The 21587-nt window shown below is 60.0% G+C and overlaps 1 protein-coding gene across 2 annotated transcripts; it reads right to left on the reverse strand.

Moving 5' to 3' along the window:
* Window positions 1–722: 722 nt before the first annotated feature.
* On the reverse strand, window positions 723–21219 carry WNT11 (Wnt family member 11). 2 transcript variants are annotated; one of them, XM_037131551.2, is made up of 6 exons: window positions 21092–21219; window positions 16998–17178; window positions 10264–10499; window positions 8431–8708; window positions 5494–5786; window positions 723–1528 (listed from the first exon to the last, which is right to left on the reverse strand). In XM_037131551.2, exons 2-6 carry the CDS (start codon window positions 17078–17080, stop codon window positions 1354–1356), a joined length of 1065 nt encoding a protein of 354 aa, XP_036987446.1. In that variant the 5' UTR covers window positions 17081–17178; window positions 21092–21219; the 3' UTR covers window positions 723–1353. The 2 variants fall into 2 exon arrangements, with proteins under 2 accessions (XP_036987446.1, XP_036987445.1); XM_037131550.2 differs by having other exon boundaries at window positions 20937–21219.
* Between the last annotated feature and the right edge of the window lie 368 nt (window positions 21220–21587).

A 21587-nucleotide genomic window follows, 5' to 3' on the forward strand; every position in this document is an offset into this window, starting at 1 on the left:
ACGGTGCCCCTCGCCACCAGCCTCTCCCCGGAACCCCGGAACCCCAGACCTGAACATCTGCCCATCTACTCAGTGTTCCCCCGTGGCACTGGAATCACCATCTCCATCTCCAAGGTTCCAGGTCTGAACCCAGTCCTCTGTGCACCCCATCTTAGCACTCTCCCCAGTGCTTGGCCAACCCCCCCCCCATCCTTCTCCATCTTCCTGTTCCTCACACCCACAGCCATGAAGAGAACAAATCCTGGCAGAAGCCCACAGGGACCCCACCGCTCTCTCCACACCCACCAACCTTACTCTCCACCACCCCATTTTACAAATGAGGAAACCGAGGCTTCTGGAGGGGAAAAGGTTTCCCCACAGTCACACAGAAAAACCACAGGCTTAACTGGAACCCGAGTCCGTGTCCCCAGCATCCCCTGGGTTGGGTTTTCCCTTGAAGCTAGCTTAGCAGGCCCGTCGACACAGCCACGCTGTGTGCGTCTGTGTGTGTCCCTGAGGAGCAAGGAATCTGCCAGCTGGGTTTATGTTTCAAGACCTCTGTCCTTGCCCTTGACCAAGAGATCTTACAGGGAGACTAGGGCCAGAGCCCCAGAGCCGGGTGGGGTGGGGGGGGGAGGAACATCAATGAGAAGCCGCCCTGCCTGGAAAAGAGAGCCCCCACGCCAGCGCCAGGGTCTGCTGAGCTCCCCTGAGGCCAGACACTGCAGGGGCGGGCTGAGGTTCTTTCAGCATTTATTTCATACAGCTGTTTAAAAGGCTTGTTTAAAATATAGATCATTATATATATATATTTATATATATAAAATATATAAAGAGGAATTGAGGCAAGCCACCCCAAAGGAAAACCTATGTTTTATAAATATTTCTGTAGCTCCCACATCCCAGAGGAAAAAAGAAAACAAAACAAAAAAAACATTTACAACCCGAGCTAGTGGTTCCATGTGGTGGGCCCAGCAGGCTCAACCCTGGGGGCCCGGGGAGCCCGAGGGCTGGGCCTGCAGACACTCTGATGAGGGCAGACAGACCCCTCTTCCTTCCCGGGAGACTGGTGATCTGGCTGTGAAAGGTCAAGTCCACACCAGTCTTGCCAAACCCATGCCCCTGGCTTCTTCCGCCAGCCTGGAAGGCAGCAAGCGGGCACTCCAGGGCCTCCGGCTGCCAGGTTATTTTTAATCTTGTTGGTTTCCTTTGATGTTCCGGGCTCCTTCTGTTCCCGGTGGCTTCCAAGGGGAAGCACAAACCGCCTCCAGTGCCTGGCATCTGGAATTCACAAGCAGAAATCTACGGGGTGTCTCCAGGCCCCCCGGTGGGCCTTGGCAGGCCCCCGGGAGCCCCCACGGGCGCAGGCAGGCCTCACTTGCAGACGTAGCGCTCCACCATGCGCTCGCACCTGCGGCAGGTGACGTAGCAGCACCAGTGATACTTGCAGTGGCACCGCTCGACCACGCGGTCTGTGTAGGGGTTGTAGCCGCGTCCACAACACATGAGGTCGCAGCTGTCACTGCCGTGGGACGTCTTGTTGCATTGCCTGGGGGGAGGAGGGGCAGTTGGTGAGCACTCCCATCACCTCCAGCCCCACACTCCCAGCCTGGCGGCCCACAGCCCCCTGCGCCGTGGCTGCAGACTCAGTTCCCCCGTGGAAGGGATCTCGGTCTCGGGGGGTTTTAAGTAACCCTCTTCTGTAAGGCTACTGCTCACTTTGCCTTCTCTTTCTAATAGGCATTTATCAAAATGATGGGAGTGTTGTATTTGGTGGGGGTGTCTTTTTTCCTATTTCTTCCACTTCTAAATACCTGAAGGAGCCTCAAATCACTCTAATCCTCTTATCTTCACAATATTTGTTATACTGTGATGAATGTAAAGATCGCTCTTACTTTTAGGATCCCAGGCTGAATTCTGAAACAGACAGCATGGTGCTGGATGTGAAGCAAAGCGGGGCCTGGGCACAGGTCCCTGGGAGCGTGGGTCTGGCACCCACTCGTCCCCGCGTGCCAGGTACTTTTCTCCACTACTTTATCCTACTGCAGGTGTGCAGGGTCCTAGGGCTGCTGGAATTATCATGCCCATTTTCCGGGGGGAGACAGGCCCTGTGAATGAAGGGCAGAGGCTTGTGCGGGCCTCACAGGAGTCTGTGGGTAAGCAGGGGCTGAGCTCGGGGCTCCCGAGACTAAGTCCAGGGCGTGTTCCCCCAAGAGAGTCCAGGGCTGCGTTTGCTCCTGAATCCTGCGTGTGGGACAGGAAGACACAGAAGGTCCCCAGAAAACCCGCATATCCCATTGCCACCAGTTCTGCTGTCGGTGAAGAGACATCTGTGCAGGGTGGCCGTCCCTCTAGCGGGAACAAGGATGTCACCATGGGACACAGTTGGGTCTCCACAGCCCTGTGGACCGAGGAGTCCCAGAATGTCCGAGATGGACAAGCCCTAGAGATGACCAATCCAGCCCTCATATTTCCTGATGGGGAAACCAAGGCACAGCATGGGGAGAGGGGACTTGCCCAAGGTCACACAGGGGGAGCTGGGGGTTGGTGAGAGCTCAGGATGGCCACCTGAGGCCGAGCTGCCCAGGCCATCCAGTAAAAGAAGAGCAGGAATCTAAGATGAGAGGAGAGGAGGGGAGGGGAGGGGACAGGAGAGGAGGGAGGGGAGGGGGAGGGGAGGGGAGGGGAGGGGAGGGGAGGGGAGGGGAGGGTGTTGGGTGCACAGAGGCCCGACAGCCCTGACCCCCCCCCCCCCCGAGCTAACAGGAGTGAGAGAACAGACGGAAGGGCAGGGGCGGGAGGCTGGGGTGTCCGGGAGGAGGTGGGCAGCAGCTGAGTGGGGGCCGAGCCCTCAGCTGGGGAGGCCCGTGTGGTGGGCAGGAGGGGAGCAGCTGATGGGGGGAGAGTCAGGAGGTGCCGGTGAACCGCATGGGGGCTGCAAACAGTGTCAGGCAGGAAGCTGGAAGGGACGGCAGGAAGAACACATACCCCAGAGCCAGAAAGACCTGGGTTCAAACCCCAGCTCTGTCCCTACTGGCTGTGTGACTTAAGATGAGTCATTTAACCTTTCTGGGCTTTGTTTCATCATTCGGCACCATCAGTGCCCCTCAACCTTAGCTTGAAGGAAAGGGTGTGGGAGGGGGCAGAGTTCCCTTTTTACTCTGGGAACCTGACGGGCAGTGTCTGAAAACCTGGCCTCCAACCTCGGAGCCAGACAGAGCTTGAGGTGGTGACTGGGACGGGGGAGGCAGGAGCGGGGGCCTGGAGGAAGGGTCGCCGCCCCAGGGAAGACTCCTGGGACACCTGAGTCCCAGGGAACCAGCGGCACAGGCCATGAGAGGGCAGCTTTGTGGGTGCAGGGGCCTCTGGAAGAAAGAGGACCGAGGGCTGGGGTTCAGAATACCGACAGCCGCAGACGCCTCAGTTCGTCAGGGTGGGCTTGAGGCGGGTGCCTTCCCCAGCGAGGGGGCCAGCCTCTGCACACACATGCCTCTGACAGTTAAAAAGGCTCATTTACATCCAACTCCCTGCACCCCCAAATGTCCTAGCCTGGTAAAGCTTCCATTTTCCCTCCTCCAGGAAGCCTTCCTTGATGCCCACACTGGGCCAGGGCCCCTCTGGGCTCCCCTCTGTCACAATCTGAACACTTGATGTCTCTCCTCCTGCCCAGTGCTTGTCAGACCCCCAGGTCGTGAGTGTGGGCCATGCCTGTGGTCGGAAGCTGCTGAGAGAGCAAGGCTGTGTGTTACTGCAGAATACACTGACCCAGACGGATGTCTGCAAAGGCTCCCAAAAGAGTGGCTGAGAGCTGAGCACGGCAGGAAGCCTGGGTTGGGGGCGGCATTCTGAGAAAGCAAGGGAGCCAGCTGGTGCTGTGGGATGGGCCTCCCCACCAGCAGTGTGAGGGCAAATCCTAGGGGTAGAGTTGGGGGAGCTGGGAAAGAAGAGGCCTGGGATGGGAAGAGGGGAGGGGAGACTGCCACCAGTGAGCCCTTCCCTGGAGAGTGACACTGCCTGGCACAGAGGAGCACTCCGTATGTGCAATGACAGCTCACTTGCCACCCCTCCCAGGTGTGTGCTATCCACCCCACTGCTCAGAGGAGGAGGCAGAGCCTCAGATGAGTGGAGGGATTTGCCAGCTCGGAAACTGCAGAGTGGGGGTGAAAAGTGTCCTTTCCCAGCACACACACAGCCCCCAGTAGATCCAGGGAGACCCTCTCTTTGCTCTGAGGGAAAGGACACTCCAAGGGAAAGGAGTCCTTGATGGGCTTCCATAGCCCCTCTGGGTTCTAGAATCCTCCTCCCCACCCGCCTCCCTCGTCAGACCCACCCTGCCTGCCTCGCTCCTTCCCATCCCCCTGGCCTGACCCAGTTCCATCTTCACTCAGCCCGACCCCTCAATCTGGCCTCCAGATGGGAGCCCGGGCCTCCTCGCAGGGCCTGCCGCCCTGGTCTGTGAAGACAGAGCCCCCCGAAGCAGCCCCCCTCTCCTGGAGACAGGAACGTGGGCTGCGGAGGAAGCAAATGCTGGCCGGGCACCAACTATGTGCCAAACACATTCTCAGACACCCTCGCTCTGGTTCAATATTCTTTTAACCCCGCGGAACACTCATTTTGTGGAATGCTATTAGGGGCTCCTTAATAAAAGAGTTCCACAGCCAAACACCTCTGGGAAACACAGCTTAGACAGGCCCTTTACTGTGGGACTCCTCCCAGCCTTTAATATGTTCTCGTGCCTTGTGAGTCGCCAGAAAGTTTCCCAGATGAACACGATCGTGGAGCTGTCTCTATCGTAGCTTCTCAGGACCGGCTTCCTACAGAATTATCGCTGGGCAATGCTGCTCCCCACTTGCCCCGGCCGGCACACAGTAGGTCTGCAGACATCTCTGGCTCCCTCCCTCTCTCCTGTCCTGAGCCAGCTCCAGCAACCAGGATGGGGCCTGTTGTAGGGACCCAGGCCCGGCTCTGAAAGTGGGGGCCAGCGGGGGGGTGCGTGTGTGTGGAGGAACAGGGGGCCACTATCTCCGTAAGGAATGCAGTCAGCCCTTCCCCTCCCGCTGCGCCTCTGGAAAGCGGCTGCCCGAGTTCTGGCTCCACTCTGGGCAGACCGCCTGTGTCGCTGTGGGCCGGCCGCTGGCCCCACTGCCCCTTTGGTCCAGTGAGCAAGTTGTATGACGTTTATCTTTCACGTGTTCATCTGGCAAACATTTACTGAGGCTAGTCCCAGTCTGTGTCTCTTCCCACCTGTCTCCCAACTTGAAGGAAGGTGGGTGGGGGCTTCTCGCCAACCTCCATTCCCCAGGGGCCCCGGCCTTGGCGCGGCACACAACAGTTACTCCCAGAGGCTCTGCCAGGGGTCCCTTGAGCCCCGGCACCTCCGCTCACTATTCCTGGGGCCACCTCTCTCAACAGGGCATGGACTCCATTCCCCAAATGCCAACTGAGGCCTGGCTCTGTGCCTGGCCCGGAGCTGGGATGGGGCCCCTTCCTGCCAGGGAGGCGGCAGGCCCTTACCTGTCTTGCGTCCCGTGGGAGCCCACCTTCTCGTTCTTCATGCAGAAGTCGGGCGAGCTCTGCAGATAGACAAGCTCCGAGTCCTTCACAGGCCGGATGTCCAAGTCCTTGGGCACCAGGTGCTTGCGGGTGCCCATGGGTCGGTGCACCACCTTGGTGGCCGACAGATAGCGGGTCTTCAGGTCACTGGCCACGTCCCGAAGCTCCTGCAGCCCCTTCCAGCAGGTGCGGATGGAGCAGGAGCCAGATACCCCGTGGCACTTACACTTCACCTCCAGAGAGGCGCGCAAAGCCTGCGGACAGGGGGCGGCGTCGGGCTGGGTGGCCGGGGCCCTGTCCCTGGCCTGCCTTGGGACTCTGCGCCCCGCTCCTCCCATGTCCCATGCTGGGCGCTCTCAGGAGTCATTGACTGTTCTGAACCTCAAGCGACAGGGCTTGTTGCTCAAAATCTGGGGGGCATTGTAGGTTCTCAGCTCCTCCTCCCCACTGGGGGTCAGCTGGGAGGTGCAGGAGGAGCGTGGCACCCGCAGGGTGACAGACGCCATTCGCACACCCAGGGCTCTAACACACAGCGTGGCTCGGTCATCGCCCAGCCCATCACGGGGGGCGGGGGGGTCCTAACCCCCAGCGTGCAAAGAGGAAATGGAGGCTCAGACTCAGGCATGAGGTTGCACAGCCAGGAAACCTGGAAGCTGGGATTTGAACCCAGGTCTGGGGAGCGATCCCAAAAGCCATGGTTTTCTATAGGTCCTCACTTTTTCTCTCACACAAAAAACTGGGGGGAAAGTCTGGGGGAGGAGAAGGAAGAGAGGTGGGAGAGAGGGCTGAGGAAGGAGGGAGGGAGAGAGGGAAGCGGCAGGAGGTGGCCCTCCCCTCCCTGGCCCGGCCGACCCCCCTCCGCTGTGAGCACCCTGCGGCCGCGGCACCTCTCAGCGCCTTTCCTTCTGTGTGTGGGGTCGACATGCAGTCGGCACCTTGTGTAGTTGTGAGAACTCAATGAAATGGCATTTACGAAAGGGCTTTGTGAACCATAAAATTTAAATCCATATTGGTTTTGAAAAATCAGTCTAAGTAATAATTTGGTAGAGGGACAAGGCTTTGGGCTTTGGGGCTCGGGGAGACTCTGGCCCTGGCTTCGGAAGTAATTCTGCCCCACCACCTTCCCTGGGCCTCAGTTTCCCCATGTGTATGGGGGGGGGTGAATTTGATCCTTTTGGTTCTGCCCTTCCACCCCCGCATCTCTGCACACGGGACTCAGCTCAGCATGCCCAGGCCGGCCCTCCTGCCTGCCCTGTGCAGACAGTCGCAAGACTTATATGTCCCCTGGGCCTACTCCCTGCACCAAAAAGACGAAGAAACTGAGGCACAGAGAGAGCAGGGACTTGCCCCAGATCCCTCAGTGAGTTAGTGAGGGTACTGGTCAGGGTCCCGGCTTCTTCCCCCTCACAGGTGCAGGGAGCGGGGAATGACGGAGCCCATTCAGGTATAGAATCTGGAGCGGGCTCAGCGCGGCCTGTGACGAGCTCAGGAAGGAAGTGAACGCCACTGCGGGGCGCGTTCAGCCGCCCCAGGCGGGGCGGTGCTTCTGAGTCCTGAAGGAGAGGTGAACTGTGTCCAGGCCCTCAGCTCCAGTGTGCCAGCACGAGCACCCTGCAGCTGAGATGCCATTTACCCCTCACGGCCCTCGGCTTGGGGGAGGGGGACCAGAGAGGCCGGCTCTGGGCATCTGGGCCTCAGGGTAAGTCCAGTGTGACCCTGGGCTGAGAATGCTGTTTGGACTGTGAGGCGCGAGCCATGGCTGTGCTGCTGGTGGAGGTTTGGGCCTGGCCGTGGGTGGGAGCAGGGCTGGCTTCTTGCACTAGGGGCTGGGTGAAGGGCTCCCGCTGAGTTTCCAAGGATGGGGGCCTGGACCCCCAGGGTCAGAAGCTGGAGTCCTGGGTCTCTGGCCAGGCTTTAGTACAGACCCATAGTGTGACTTGGCCTCAGTTTCCCCAAATGTCCCTTACACAAGGGAGACCAGTGAGAAAGGAAGGTGAGGACACAGAAACCTCTGGACTCAGAGTCCCACAGACCTGGGCTCCACTGTGCCCTGTGTCCTTGACTGGGCCACCTCAGCTCTTTGTGCCTCACTCGGTGCCTCTGTGAATGGGGCCTGGCACAGGGCTGCGGGGAGGAGGCCGCGAGATGCCACCTGCAGCCAACCCCGCCCCTCCAGGCCCGTCTCCATCTCTAAGAAGAGACAGCAGCACCTCCTCACAGGTGGTTTGTGGGCCACAGGAGAGAAAACTCACCAAGCACCCAACACAGGGCTTGACATACAGACTAGTGTGAAGTTGTTGTTTTTTAATTGTCAAAAAATAAAAGGTCTATTCATTCACTCACCCAATCTTTTGTGAAATGAGGTAAGGAATTAAGGAAAAATTGATAACAGATGTTGGGGGAAACTGTGTTTGGGAGGTTAGGGTGGGTTTTGGAGCCAGGAGGGAGTCCCCGTTAGGTCCCAGGAGACGATGCCTTAGGCTAAGGCTGGGCTGCGCCACAGCCCCCTCTGCATCTCCTCCCACGCCCAGAGGAAGGGCTGGAGGAACACGGCCAGTAGGGACTCAGCACCAAGCCCTCCACTGACAACGGGAGCAACCAAGGCCGGACACTTGCACGTGGAGCCGGGGTGGGAACTAGGAGCTGCTGACTCCCAGCTCAGTGCTCCTTCTTCTCTGCCCACATTCTCCAACCCAAGTCCCAGTGGACCCCCTGGAGGAGGAGGAGCCAGGCGAGCCCCAAGCAGCTGGAGAGGGCAGAGCTGCAGGAGGCCGGGAGCACATCAGAGTGGGTGTATCAGGGCCCGTGCGCCACCCCCACCCGCTACCCCCCCATCGGGGCACACTGGGTGGCCTTTTCTGGCACAAGCGCAACCATCTGGGGGTGGGGGGTGGTTACCTGTCGCCCCACTTCACTGTTGTGTAGACGCATCAGTTTATTGGCTTGGGATCCTGTTTTTTTCACCTTCATAGGAGCATCGGAAAACTTGGCCCCCATGAGGAGCCCGTAGCTGAGGTTGTCCGCACATCCTCCCCAGCGGTTCCCGGGCCCGGGTGGCTCACCTGGGACGGGGCCGCAGGAGCAGCCGGGCAGGTCGCCGGAGGTGCAGGCCCGGGCGATGGCGTGGCTGATGGCGGCTGCCGACAGCGCATACACGAAGGCGGACTCCCGGGTCCCTGTGGGAAAATGCGGGTCAGCCACTGGGGGTGGCCCAGGGCTGAGGCCTTCTCCTGGGCCCAGGAATCAGTCTCCTGCACATTCTCCCACACACACACTTGCACACACACACACATCCACACAGGCCTGCAAGGCCCCTCCACACACAGGCACACCCTCACCCCACCTACTCATGACCCTGTACTTCCCCCACCTGCTCTGTGCCCAGTGCCAGGGGCTGGTGTAGGGAAAAGAAGGCCTAGTCCCTGAGCTCCGCCAAGAGTTCATGGCCTGAAGGGCAAGGTGAGTGTGCAGAGAGCCTGCTATGGGTTGAAGTGTGTCCCCCAAAAGACCCGCTCGAATCCTGACCCTTCAAACCTGTGAATGAGACCTTATTTAGAAACAGGGTCTTTGCAGGTGTAACAGAGCTAAAATGATCAAGGCAGGCCCTCATCCAATGCCCGGTACCCTTAGAGGGAGGGGGGATTTTGGGGTCCAACACACAGAGGGAGAAGGCCAAGTGACAAGGACAGAGACTGGGGCGATGCAGCTCCCAGCCCAGGAACAATGAGGACCCTCCGCCACCACTGCCTGAACCTAAGAGGAGGCCAGGAAGACCCACCCCTACACCCCGAGACAGAGCGCAGCGCTGCCTACCCCGCGATCTCAGACTGCCAGCCTCAGCACTGTGAGACAGCACATTTCGGCTGTTTGAACCAGCCCCACCCTCTCATTTGCAGTTCTGTTACTGCAGCCCCAGCAATGGAGCCCGCTGTGCCTCGGCGGTGGGGTGTTTTGGCCTTGGGTCTGAGCCCTGGGTCCATCCCTTTACTAGAGAGTCACTTCCTCTTCTGGAGCTTCAGCCTCCCTAACTGTGGGATGGGGCGGGAATGCCTACCTCCCAGGCCAACTCTAGAGTTCAGCTAATTCGGGAAGGAAGGAAGCTTCGTCGAGTGCCCCACAAATACCACTGTTACTGCGCAGAGCACAGATTAGGCCCATTAGGGCATTTCTGCCCATCAAAGCCTCTCTGTCAAGCCCACGATCCCCAAATCCACCCCGGACCTCCTCCAGGAAGTCTCCTCCACAGATGTCCTTTAGTCCGCACATCATTTTGTGCATCTTGCGGTGACTGGCCTAGAATCATTTGTGAACACCAGCCTGCCCCAGAGGTGGGCTCCAACACCCTGTCTGGCCGTCCCCCCAGCCCCCAAGAGCTGCTCTGGGATCATTCAAGCCTCACTCATGCTTTAGAGTGCACGTGCCTTTATGCTGCCATTCCGGCTCCCCATGCTGCTATATCCACTCGCTCCGTGTTTACTCATTCATCAGTTCCTGCCTCAATACCCAGATCCGTGATAAATTCACCCACCCATCCATCCATCCACGCCTCTGACCTTCCATGTATCCGTCCATCATCCATCCATCCATTCACTCACCCACCCGTTGCATATTCATCCATCCATCCACCCGTGACTTCGCCCACCTATCTAAACACATACATTTATGCCCGAATTCACCCATCCCCGCCCGTAAGCATTCCGCAGGCCCTAGCAGCCCCTGCTGGCTCCCTACCTCTCTCCAGGTCAAGCAGGTAGTTGGGGGCCAGCTCGATGGAGGAACAGTTCCAGCGCATGTCGGCGAAGGCCCTGCGGCAGGCCTTCATGACCTCGCGGGCGGCGTGTACAATGGTGTGCATGAGCTCCAGGTTGCTGCGGCACAGCTGCACCTGCGCGGACACCAGGCCCTCCAGCTGCTTGCAGTGCTGTGTCTGGTTCAGCGCCAGGGCTGCCGGCGTCTTGGACAGCGCCCTGTGCACAGCCCAAAGGCAACAACAATGAAAGGAAAGACACGGGTGTGAGGGACCACATTGCCTCCACCCATCTACTGGCCCCAGCCTCTCCCAGGAGCCTTCGCTAGAAAAAGCAGCTAGGAAACCAGGAGGCAAAGCACCGTCCAGGGCAGAAATATGGCTCCTCCTCCCACCCCACTGTGACCTTGGGTACATCGTTGTCCCTTTCTGGGCCTCAGGCTCTCATTCATAATGTAGGATCATGACCTCCATCCTACCTAAGCTTTATCATAACTCCACTCACAATAACTTCACAGCGTGAAAGGTGCTCACACCTACTGCCTTTATTCAGTGCTCACATAGCTATGAATTATTCCTCCTTACTAAACATCCACTCAACACTAAGCACTCAACAGACACCATGCTAAGTGCTATATTTTATAATCATCATCATCTTAATATGTATTAATTAAACATTTACTAGGTGCACAACATGAGTTAGGAGCTCCGTGCCATTGCTTCATTTAATTGCTAAACTCCCTAATTAGGTTAGAAAGTCCGACACACACGCAAGGGACTGTTGTGAAAGGGTTCGAGAGCCACTCATTATGTGATAGAACAGACTTGGCCGTTAGTTTGCTGTGCAACCTGAGACAAACCGCTGTCTCTCTGGGCCTTGGTGTCTGTCCCCGTAAATACACTTCCAGTCCAGTGAGACACTCTGAAAAAAGGGGACCAGTGGCTGAGCACACTTAGGACACGTGACACACTGTGTCCCTGAGAAACGCAGCAGCAAAGCAACAGCCTTGGGTTTAACGCTCGTCTGCTGGGCACAGAGCCCTCTGAGGAGGGCTGGCCTCTTCCACCCTGGGGCAATGCTGGCCAAGGGGGGCTCTCTGAACACTGGTGGTGCCAGGGACCTAAGGGCTTCCCAGATCCTGGCCCTGACACTCCTGGGATGTGCCAGATCCTGGCACTAAAGGGATGGACCCCCGGGATTCCAAGACCCAGGGACCGTGGGTCCGCGCTGGATCTGCCTTTCCCCCAGGCCTTCTCTGAGGAGCAGACTGCATCGGCAGCACCTCCTCCCTGGGCAGGCAAGACAGACCCCCAGCTGTAAAGGGTTTCACGTAGACTAGCCCCCTGCCCTCAGCACCCCAGCAGAGACCCTAGAGGGACAGTCCCACCTCCCCAGCCACAAGCAGTGGAGCAACCGCCTCCGGTGCACGGAGCAGACCTCAGGCAGGTTTCCAGATGGCACTGAGCGTCCGTCCGCTCTTGCCTGAGCCACTGAGGCCGGCCCCTGCTGGTGCACCTGGGGAACCTGGTCTGAATTCCCACAGCCCACGCTGGGTGAGGCGTGAGCACACGGAGGCAGAGCCGTCCCCTCCGAGGTGACCCCTCCCCCCCACCGAGCAGCCACTGTCTACAGGTGCGGCACCAGCTTGCACAGCCTCTCGTGTGCTGCCTCCTCCTAACTCACCACACCTGGAGGAGGGGGCCTGGACAAGATCATTATCGTCCCTGTACAGAGGGGGACACTGAGGACACGCAGGGCCTGTGTGCTCAGCCTTCTCCTGACACCGTCCTCCTGCAGACCTGCCCCCAAAACTCCCTTCCTGGTCCTCCCTTCATGCAGGGCTGGGGGCCGCGCACACTCAGCTGTCCCGAGCTGCTCCGCCCTCCCTCATCCAGCTTTCTTCTTTCCCCTCTGAGTCAGTGATCTGTTCCGCAGCAGGTAAGATTACATGAGATACACCTGGAAACCCCCTGTGCCGGACCCAGCACTCAGTGTGGGCTGCCTCCCTCCCGGGTCTTCTCCCCGCGTCCCTGCTCAGGCCAAGAAGTGGGGGAACATGAGCCCAGCCTTTCCTGGGTTGCTCAGTCCAGGCAATTCCTGAATGCCCCGGGCTGCAGCTCCCAGGAAGGTGTGCTCTGTCCTCCTGGTGCCTGGGGACCCTGGGCCACTCGGCCTGTTCACCTCTGAAGTCATCAAGCATCTGCCTTGGCAGCTGATGGTGAGAGGAAGTGCCTTGAGGGACACCACAGTGAGGACGCTCCCATACAAGGCTGACTTCCCAGGTGGGTGGTGGAAAAATAGGAGGCCCCTGGTGGGCGCAGGATGGAGGCTGGGAGCTGCTGGAGAGAGTGGCTGGTACAGAGTGGGCTGGTGGAAGTGGGGGAGGGTGGGGGGAGGACCGCCCACGGGAGCGTGCAGGCCGGGAGATCGGGAGGTGGGAGGCAGCAGATTCCACTCCTGCGGAGGGAGATTCGGTCATCTGGTAATTAGTGGTAATGACTGTATCTAACTAAGTCCCCCTCGGGGAGGTAATCAAGGATTAGGGCGGGAGGTGGGGGAGTCACCCGTCTGGACATCTCCGCGGCGAGCCTCACTGCAGCAGACCCCTAATTGAAAACATTTTGGCTTGTCTGGGGGTGGGGGCATGGGAGGGAGGGTGGAAGAGAGGACAGGAGGGAACCGAGAGTTCATGGGCAAGGCCTGTGCCAAGGGCGCTGTTCGGGCGGCGAGGTCTCGTCATTCGGGGGTTGGCGGTTCTGAGAAAGTCTAGCGGGCAGTTTCAGTCCCGGCTCAGCTGCTCACCCAACTTGTCCCCATCCCATTGTGTAAGGAGGGACAAGGAAGCCCAGAGAAGGGCAGGGCTTGCCCAGACCTGTAGGCAGCCAGTCAGCAGCCGGGCCAGGCCAGGGGCCAGGCCAGAACCCAGGCCGCCCGGCTCCCAGGCTGGGGCTCTCCACTCCCACGTCAGAGAATAAACTGGTGCTCAGAGAGGCTGGGCTCCGGCGGCCCTGGTCTCCCAGCTCTGGCCTGGTGCTCCTCCCACCGACTCTGCAGCCGCTCTGTCCCTTCTGGAGACTCCTGGGACTCCTCCATGAGAGGCCCGGCTGGAGTCAGCAGCAGGCTTGAGGCTGCCCAGGCAAGGTGGGTGGCCTCTGTGGGCCCTTCCAGGAACCCTGGGTCTTTCCCCTACTGACAGCCCCCAGGGGTTCTCAGGAGGCTGGAACCTGCCTTCCCTTCCCACCCTCCCCTACCCCAGGACAGCCAGAGAAGGGGGTGGACGGCCCACCTGGGCTCCCCCACACCTGCTGGTCTGAGAACATCCCAGCAGCTGACTTGGGTGGGAGGTGAGGTCATAGAAGCCCCCCCCAAGTTATTTCTTGTCAGTTGCTTCCATAAGCTGCCAGGCTCCGCCCCCCCTCTCCCTTACCCTCCCTCCCATTGGGGAAGCCAGTCTCGTCTCAGGTGCCCAACAGGCGAGCACTCCAGGTCGCTGGCCACACCTGGCTTCAGCTCCTGTGTCAAATGGCCCTTCCATCTTTAGCTCACTTTCCAAAACACAAGGTAGCAGCCCCCCCAAATCCCTCACCAGGGCAGCCCCGGAGAGCTGGGCCTTCCTGGATGAGTCCCCAGCCTCCTCTCCACACTGAACACTTCCCTGTTCCCAACTGCGCAGTGGCTGCCTGGACGATCCACAGGCCACAGAGCCACAGCCTAACCCGCCTCTGCTATGACAGCCTGCCAGTCAGAGAGTCCTTGTGGCTCCATTTCCTCCTCTGTTTGATGGGGATTCGAACGAAGCCACACACACAGAGTGCTGAGACCAAGCCTGGCATGCAGCAAGGTCACACACAGGTGACCCTTGAACAGCCCACGGGACAGGGAGGCCAACCCCACAAATGCAGTAAAAAATCTGCATGTAACTTTTGACTCGCCCAAAACTTAAAGTTGTCCCTCAGCACCCATGGAGGACTGATTCCAGGCCCCTTGTGGACACCCAAGTCCACAGATGCTCACGGCCCCCGTGTAAAGCAGTGCAGGTCAGCACATCCAGCCAGCCCTCCACACTGAGGACTCGCAGCCACAGGCGGGAACCGGCATGGCGATTTACTGAAAGAAACCCACGGGTGCATGGGCCTGTGTCGTTCAAACTCATGTTGTTCAAGGCTCAACTGTATATATACATATGTGTGCACATGCACTAGTGTTATTCACTTTTTATATTGAGAAAGTGAGAGGGAAAGATGGATTTCCTGTTCCACTCACTGATGCACTCATTGGCTGAGTCCTGTATGTACCCTGACCAGGATCAGACCCGCAACCTTGGCATATTTGGATGATGCTCTAACCAGCTGAGCTACCGGCCAGGACCTATGGTTGTTATTCTTAAATTCCACTCCTCCTGCTTCCCCCTCTATTTTCAGCTCCAGCAAGAGTTAAATCACTGTCAAGAGGTTTGGCTTCATGGAGGCTGTCTGCTTGGGTCCCCGGATCTCACAGCCACTATTATCTAGCTGTGTGACCTTGCATCAGTTACTTAACCTCTCTGCACCTTTACCTCCGAATTTGTAAAAGGGTACTGATAAGAATATCACCTACCTCTTGACTAAAGCTCTAGACCAGTGCCTGGGACTCACTAGTAGGCCCCTGCAATTCCTTCTCTCTCTGTTTCCCCACATACGTCCTGCCTCTGTGCTCTTGCCCTGGCTGTTCTTCCCACCTCAGGTGCCTGCTTTGCATTCCATCCTCAGCCATTAAAGTCCTATCTACCCTTCAAAGCCCAGTCCAAAGTCCTACCCTAGGTGGGAAAACTGCATGTCTTCTGGGCTCCCATGCTCTCTGAGGACACAGCCCAAAGTCCACTTAGGGTTTTTTTTTTTTTTACATGTCACCTCCCCAAGAGGTTAGGAAGCCCTGTAAGGCAGACACTGGGTTGTGCCCATTTTTGCAGCAGCCTGAGCTACGCGGTGGGAACAGCATGCTCCGTAGTCCAGGCTCTCCTCAGCCACATACTAGCCCGGGAGCTGCGCATGTGTGACACTCCGCAGAGTCCTAGCGGCCCCACTGTGGCCAGGAATGATATCTGTGTCCCTCGCAGCGCTATAGGAACAAGCTCAGCTCAGCCTGCCATTACTTTGCTCCTTGGTAAATGCCTTCCCTCCCCGGGCCTCAGTTTACGCATCTGTAAAATGGTGGTGGTGGGTGAGAAGGGCCTGGACTCCCCGGTCAGAGGTCCCCACCAGCTGGGACAGGGCCAGGTACAGGCAGTAGAAGGAAGGTTGATGATTTCTTACAAAACTAGTGAGGAGCGGCTGGAAGGCTGCTGAGCACAGGCTTCCTGCAAACGAAAAATGCAGGAGGATGGGGTTTCCCTCTTGATTAGCCAATTAATTGATGACTCAGCTTCACAAGGGGTAGGGCTGATGACCGCAAGACTACTTGTTGCTCCTGGCCGGCACGGCTCCATGAGTTGGGGGCCGGCCAGTGCCCAAGAGATTGCTGGTTCAATTCCCAGTTGAGGCACATGCCTGGGCAGCCGACGGATGTTTCTCTCACACATTGTTTCTCTCCCTCTCTTTCTCCTTCCCCTCTCTCCAAAAAATAAATAAAACTCTAAAAAAAAGGACTATTTCGTGGTGGCCTGGCCACTATCATCCTGTCTCCCAGCTAATCCACGAGCCTTCCTCACGGCCCCTGCCCAGTCCCCATAATCTGTCCCTGCCTCTGCCTTATCTGTACCGCTCCCCACCCCCACCCCAACCCCAGACTGTGTCATGTCCTGTCCTGGACTTTCCACTCAGGGAGTCCCTCCACTCCATGTGCCGTCCTTCCCACTGTCCCCACCTGCCACACTCCCAGAGCCTCCCCAGGGCCAGCCTAGGGTCCACTGCCCCTGAAGAATCTCCCGGGGGTCTCAAGTGTGTGCCTCCCACCAGGTGGCCTCCTCTGGCTCTGGGCCCCCACGACACCACCCAGCTCTCTCCAAGGTACTCGCAGCTATTTACAGCCTGGGCTTATCTTTTCCAGTCCAGAGGGCAGCTCCTCCAGGAAGGGGCTGGGCTGGACTGCTCTCCACCCCTGCAGGGCCCACTGGGCTGCACAGAGCAGGCACTCCCTTCTGCTGGATGGAAGGGTACCTCTCTCCCCCACCCACCCGTCCATTAATCATTTCTATCTAAAGGACTACCCTTCACGTGTGCACAGCATCTGACAGTTTGTGAGGCTCTTTCCAGAACCGTTCCCCATCTCATCTGAGTGAGGTGCAGATGCTTACTTACTCCCCTCTGGCAGAGGAAGACTCTGAGGCTTCCAGAGGCTGTGTGACACTTCCCCCATGTCACTCAGGTGGAAGGACCAGGACTGTTCGAGGACCTCCTGCTGGGGTCAGGAGACTGACAAGGAAAGGAGCATTGGGAAGGCCCTCTGTCTGTGCAGGGCGCAGACCTTCTTGATGGTTCTTCATCTGCCCCTGGGGAGGTCTTGTCAATCCTCAGCTGCCCAGGACAGGGTAATTCTGTCGCCCTCCATGCCCTGCGCCTAATTCATAACCCTTGGGGAGGTGTGGATAATATTTTGCAGAAGGGAAAGGAGGCTTAAGAAGAGTGACTTGCTCATGACCTCAAGCCAATTTCTGCTCCTGGGTCTGCTCCTTACCGTTCCCCTCCACCCCTAGCCATCTATCCCGGAGCCTGTCTGCGTGGACACGAGGTCCCTACTTACAGCCACTTGATGCCGTAGCACACGCCGGTCTGGAGCGCCAGGGCAAAGAGCAGCGCCTCGCAAACCTGCGGCCACACCTTCATCGTCGCGCGGTGGGCGCGTCTGGGGTCGCACCCTGGAGCAGCCCTGCCGAAGTCGCACCACGCCCGGGGCCACCGCAACTCCTCCTCGCGCTGGCTGCCTGCAGTCGGGGAGAGCGGAGGCGGGGGGTTAAGGCGGTGCTCAGGACTGGGGCCGCAGCGGGGCGGAGGGGGGACGTTTTATTCAAATTACAAAGCGGGGGGCGGGGGAGGGGGGTCCCGGTCCGGGGAGGTCAGCGCAAGGCGGGCGTCACCTCCTGCCCCACACAGACCCGGATTCGGCCAGGGTCTGGCTGGAATTAGGTGCCGAGGGTGTGTCCACCTAACTCGGCACCCGGACGCTTCTTTGTGCCACTTGGGCTGGGACCCGGGCTGCGGGCAGGCAAGGAACGGTAAGGCAGGACCGGAGACACCGGAGAGGGGACCTGGTAGAGAGGGGCAAGAAGACTGCAAGAGAGAGAGAGACGCTCAGAGACCGAGGCTGGAAGACAATGAGCAGAGGGAAAGGCGGGGATAGACACTTGGAGACCGGGAGGGACGGAAAGGAGAGGGTGAGCGCGGTCGGGACCGAGGCCGCAGGCGGGCCAGGAAGGAGTAATTCGGGCCCGGAAACTGGGTTCTTATCTCTGCAATTGTAATTATTATATTATGACCCTAGTGATTTTCCTTTCCCACTGGGCCTCAGTTGACCCTCTCTGTATGCCAGGGACACAATTATGATAACGTTCGTTCCCTGTAACAGTATCGCATTTGCTCCTTCCAGCAACCCTGTGAGATAGATGCTCTCACTGCCCCCATCTCACAGATGAGAGGACTAATGCCCAGAGACATGAAATGGGTTGTCCACGCCCGGCGTTCTACTCCCAAGTCTACTCCCAAGTCCTGGTGAGATCACAGACTATGAGAAGACATGGAGGCTTGTTCTGGTCATCAGTTTCTCAGTCTGCAAAGGGGAGACTGAGAAATGGGATGGCAAAGTCTTTTTACAGCGAGAGCTGTTTAAGATGCCGGGTCTCCAAGTCCCTCTCTGGCCGTTCCCCTTCGGAGGGTCAGGGGGCATCCAGGCCAGAGCCCAAGCGGGGCAGCCTGGCTTTGGCTAAGCGGGGAGCGCACCAGGACGGCGCGATGCCGCCTCCTGCCGCCAGGCGGCGTCCCGGGGCCACGGAGCAGCCTCGACTGCTCCAGGGGTCAGGCTGCAGAACCGCTTTCTCCGGCTCTTTTTCTTTACCTTTCCCCTCTTCATTCTTGCCTCATTAACTCCCTTCCCAGCTTCTCCCAAATTTACCAACTCCTGGTGTTCTCTTGGACACATTCACAGTCCCAGCCACTTTCCCCTGGGGAGGAGCAGAGACAAAGGGATTCCTTTCTGAAGGGTGTGGGGAGTTGGGAAAAGGAGGCACCCACCTTAGTGGGGAAGCTTGAGCAGTGGGAGAGAGCTCTCATTTAACTGTGTGAGCTTGGACAAGCCCTGCACCACCCCCAGTCTCAGTTTCCCACTCTGTAAAAATGAGGGACTGGCCTTCGGGCGCATCTGCCGATGCCTCTCCAGCCTCCCAGTGGTCTGCGGGACTGCTGGTCTGCGCGCTCGCCTCGGCCTCGGCCTCGGCGTCCACTGCTCCGCACCCCTGCGTATTGTATGCCTTAAACACGCACACAGATTGGAAACCTCGCAGTTTTCCGGAGCCTTCCGCCATAATCCAGGAGAAGGCAGGGAGGAAACCCTGAATTAAATTTATTTCCTCCTTCGCGGAGTCTCTCCCTAGGTGCCCAACACAGAGGAGCTGGCTACAAACAAAAGTCAAGGCTGGGGGCCTCAGTGAAACTGAGCCCCCTCCTCCCACCCAGCTTGTATTCAAACCTTCTGTCTTCCTGGCCTTGAAAGTTTACCACGCTCCTGAGAAAACGAGAAAAGCGCCAGCTGGATATGGGAGGGAACAGAAAGGATCAAACCTCCAGTCACTGTCTCTCGGCGCCTCCACCTTTCCCAAAGTGTGGGCTTCCCCTCTGCCCCCCGCCCCGCCCCGGCGCCCAGCATTCCTGGGTGGGCAGGGGGAAGGGGCTGCACGGGGAGGGAGGAGTGCGAAGACTCACAGCGGGGTAGAAGTGTCCGGCCCCACTTGCCCTCCCGGGTCACACAGCAAAAGGGGACCCAGACCTCCAGCTACTCCGGCGCTTTCCGAGCCTCCCTGCTGCTCCCGGACTTCTCCCTCCGCCTCCCCAGAGCGACGCTGGGAGAGGCAGTGCCTGGACCCGGCCACTGGGTGCAGATGGGTTATTCCTGTCACGCGTGAGAGCGTCCAGGACGGCCGCGCGGGCCGCTGGGTCACACTCTCGGCCTGCGCCCAGCAGGTCAGGGCGCACTCGCCTCCCCGAGCCCCCGGCCCGCCAGGGGGCGCTAAGTGGGGGCTCGAGGTAGGTAGGCGGCTGCCTGCCGCGCTCGGTGGGACACCCGGCAAGTCCCCTGCTCTTCCTGGGCCCCGGGGTCCCTGCCTGGGGACGGGGTGAGGTGCAGTGTAAGCGCACTCGCAGTTCTGGTTGCCCTGTAAGACATCCACTTGCCGCGGGCAGCCCCCAACTACCTGACCCCAGGCTTTGGGCCTGGCACTGAGCCTCCTGTGGGGTCAGGCGGTGGTGGTCCCGCGTCTAAGCGGTGTCGTTGGACCCTCCCCACGGGGGATGAGGCCCAAGGTATCCCGGTTGCCTCGGGTGAAACACAAGCCCGCCAGCGCCCAGAGATCCGTAGCCGCACCCCCGCTTCAACTGCTTACTGAGGTTACAGGTGGCTCTTGGGCTTGGGCTCTGGAAGCCCCTGGAAGCCCCGTGTGTCTCTGGCGGCCACCCCTTTGAGCCGAGCCTCCCCCACCCCGGGGGCCGGCTCCGTGCGCCAGGGCGGGGTGTCCACACAGCGCGTCGGGTCTGCGCCCGCCGGCCCGAAGCCTGGGGTGGCGCGGCTCCCCGGGGGACCCCACGAGCCGAGCGACCGCTCCAGGGTCGCCTGCAATGCGCAGGGAGGCCGGGCCGAGACCCTGCTTGGACCCGATCGATAGAGAACTGAGAAGTGGGTCGGCTGCCCTGCTGATGATTCGCCGAGTTACCGTGAAACGGTTTTTTGTTTTTGGAAGTGCGAAGGGTGGGGTGGGGGAAAATTCGGGGTGCCTGGGACTACGCCCCCAGCCCGGCCCTGGGCGCCGAGGAGCCGGGAGGGGATGAAAGCACCGCGGCGCCGAGAGGTGGGAAGTGCGGGGCGTGTGCGCGAGCTCGGCCAGATGTGCCCGCGGCTCCAGATGTGCCTCGGGACGCGACAGCACTCGCCTCCTCCCCACCCCCAGCCTGGGGCCCAGGTCCGTAAACAAACCCGGTTCTGCCCCGTCCCCGCAGCTTCTGGGACCCGGTCTCCGAGCGCCGCGTTCACCCGCACCGCCCCCCCCCCCCCACGTTGGGTCCGAGCCGCCTCGGTTCTCCGCCGTCCGCCACTCTCTCCCGCCCAGCCGCACACCCTCCGCGCGAGGTCCAAGTCCCCCGCCCCCGGCATGGCTCGGGCGTGACCTCATCCGCGGCGACCGGGAGGGAGGGGGTCGGGTGGGGGGCCCCCAGGGCCCGGATGGCTCGCGCGGGCCGCAGGAGCCGCACAGGCCACCTCCACGGCTCCGCCACAGACCGCGCGCCCCCGACCCCGGGGCTGCTCCCCACAAGGGGAACGCCTCGCGGAGCCGCGGAGGAGGAGAGGGGCGGAGGACGGCTCGGTTTTCTTAGCGGCGAGCGGGCGCCCAACGGGCTCCCCCCGACTCCTCGGACTCCGACGCCTCCCGCCCCAGCGGGTCCCCGCAGAGCGCCCGCTGGCTGCCCAGTCACTGCTCACCTCCTGGGCGCTCGTCGGCCGGTCGCGCCCGGAGTGGCCGGCTGCCCGGCCGGCCGGGGAGCGGAGAGAACGGCCCCCGTGGACCCGAGCGCTCTCCCGGCTGGGCAGGCGGTAACAGTGCCCTCTTGGCAAAGCCGCGGGGACAAGGCGCTCACCGGGATCCTGGCGAGTAGCGGCGGCTCGGGTCCCGGGGAGACTGCGGCTCGCACTCTGCCTGCTCTGGGCTCTTCCCCTCTCCCAGGGCCTGCACTCGCCCGCGCGCCCCTGCTCTCCTCCCGGCCAGGCACGGTCTCCGCCGCGGGCCGCCCAAACTGCTTTATAAGGCACGGGCAGACGCTTTGATCCGCCCACTCGGCGCGCGGAAACCCCACCGAGCGGCTCTGGCCACGCTCGCCGGGGGCGGGGTCCCCTCGGGTGCCACTGACCCGTGGTGCCAGCGGCTCAGAGGACTTCGCACCCTGTTCAGTTACAAAGAGGGGACTGGCTAACCGTGGCTGGTGTTTACCAGGCGTGCCGACTGCGAGCCTACTGCGTGCCCGTGGCGGCGCGTGGGGCCCAGGTAAGGCAGGTTCCTAAACCTCTCAGCAAGCGGGGCAAAGACTCTCAGTCCATCTGGTTTGAGAGGAGGAAGCTCAAAGGGAAGGCACACTT

This window comes from Artibeus jamaicensis, unplaced genomic scaffold (genome assembly GCF_021234435.1).
Source record: "Artibeus jamaicensis isolate MK-2021 breed Jamaican fruit bat unplaced genomic scaffold, CSHL_Jam_final contig_64, whole genome shotgun sequence".
In the NCBI taxonomy this organism is placed as follows: domain Eukaryota; kingdom Metazoa; phylum Chordata; class Mammalia; order Chiroptera; family Phyllostomidae; genus Artibeus; species Artibeus jamaicensis.

Excerpts from the sequence above, each read along its gene's own strand:
- WNT11 (XM_037131551.2), bottom strand. The coding sequence starts at position 17,080 with ATGAAGGTGTGGCCGCAGGTTTGCGAGGCGCTGCTCTTTGCCCTGGCG. Across the intron at positions 10,500-16,997 it reads TGCTACGGCATCAAGTGGCT|GGCGCTGTCCAAGACGCCGG; the intron begins GTAAGTAGGGAC and ends GGCTGTGCACAG. Across the intron at positions 5,787-8,430 it reads ACAGTGAAGTGGGGCGACAG|GCTTTGCGCGCCTCTCTGGA; the intron begins GTAACCACCCCC and ends CCCTGTCCGCAG.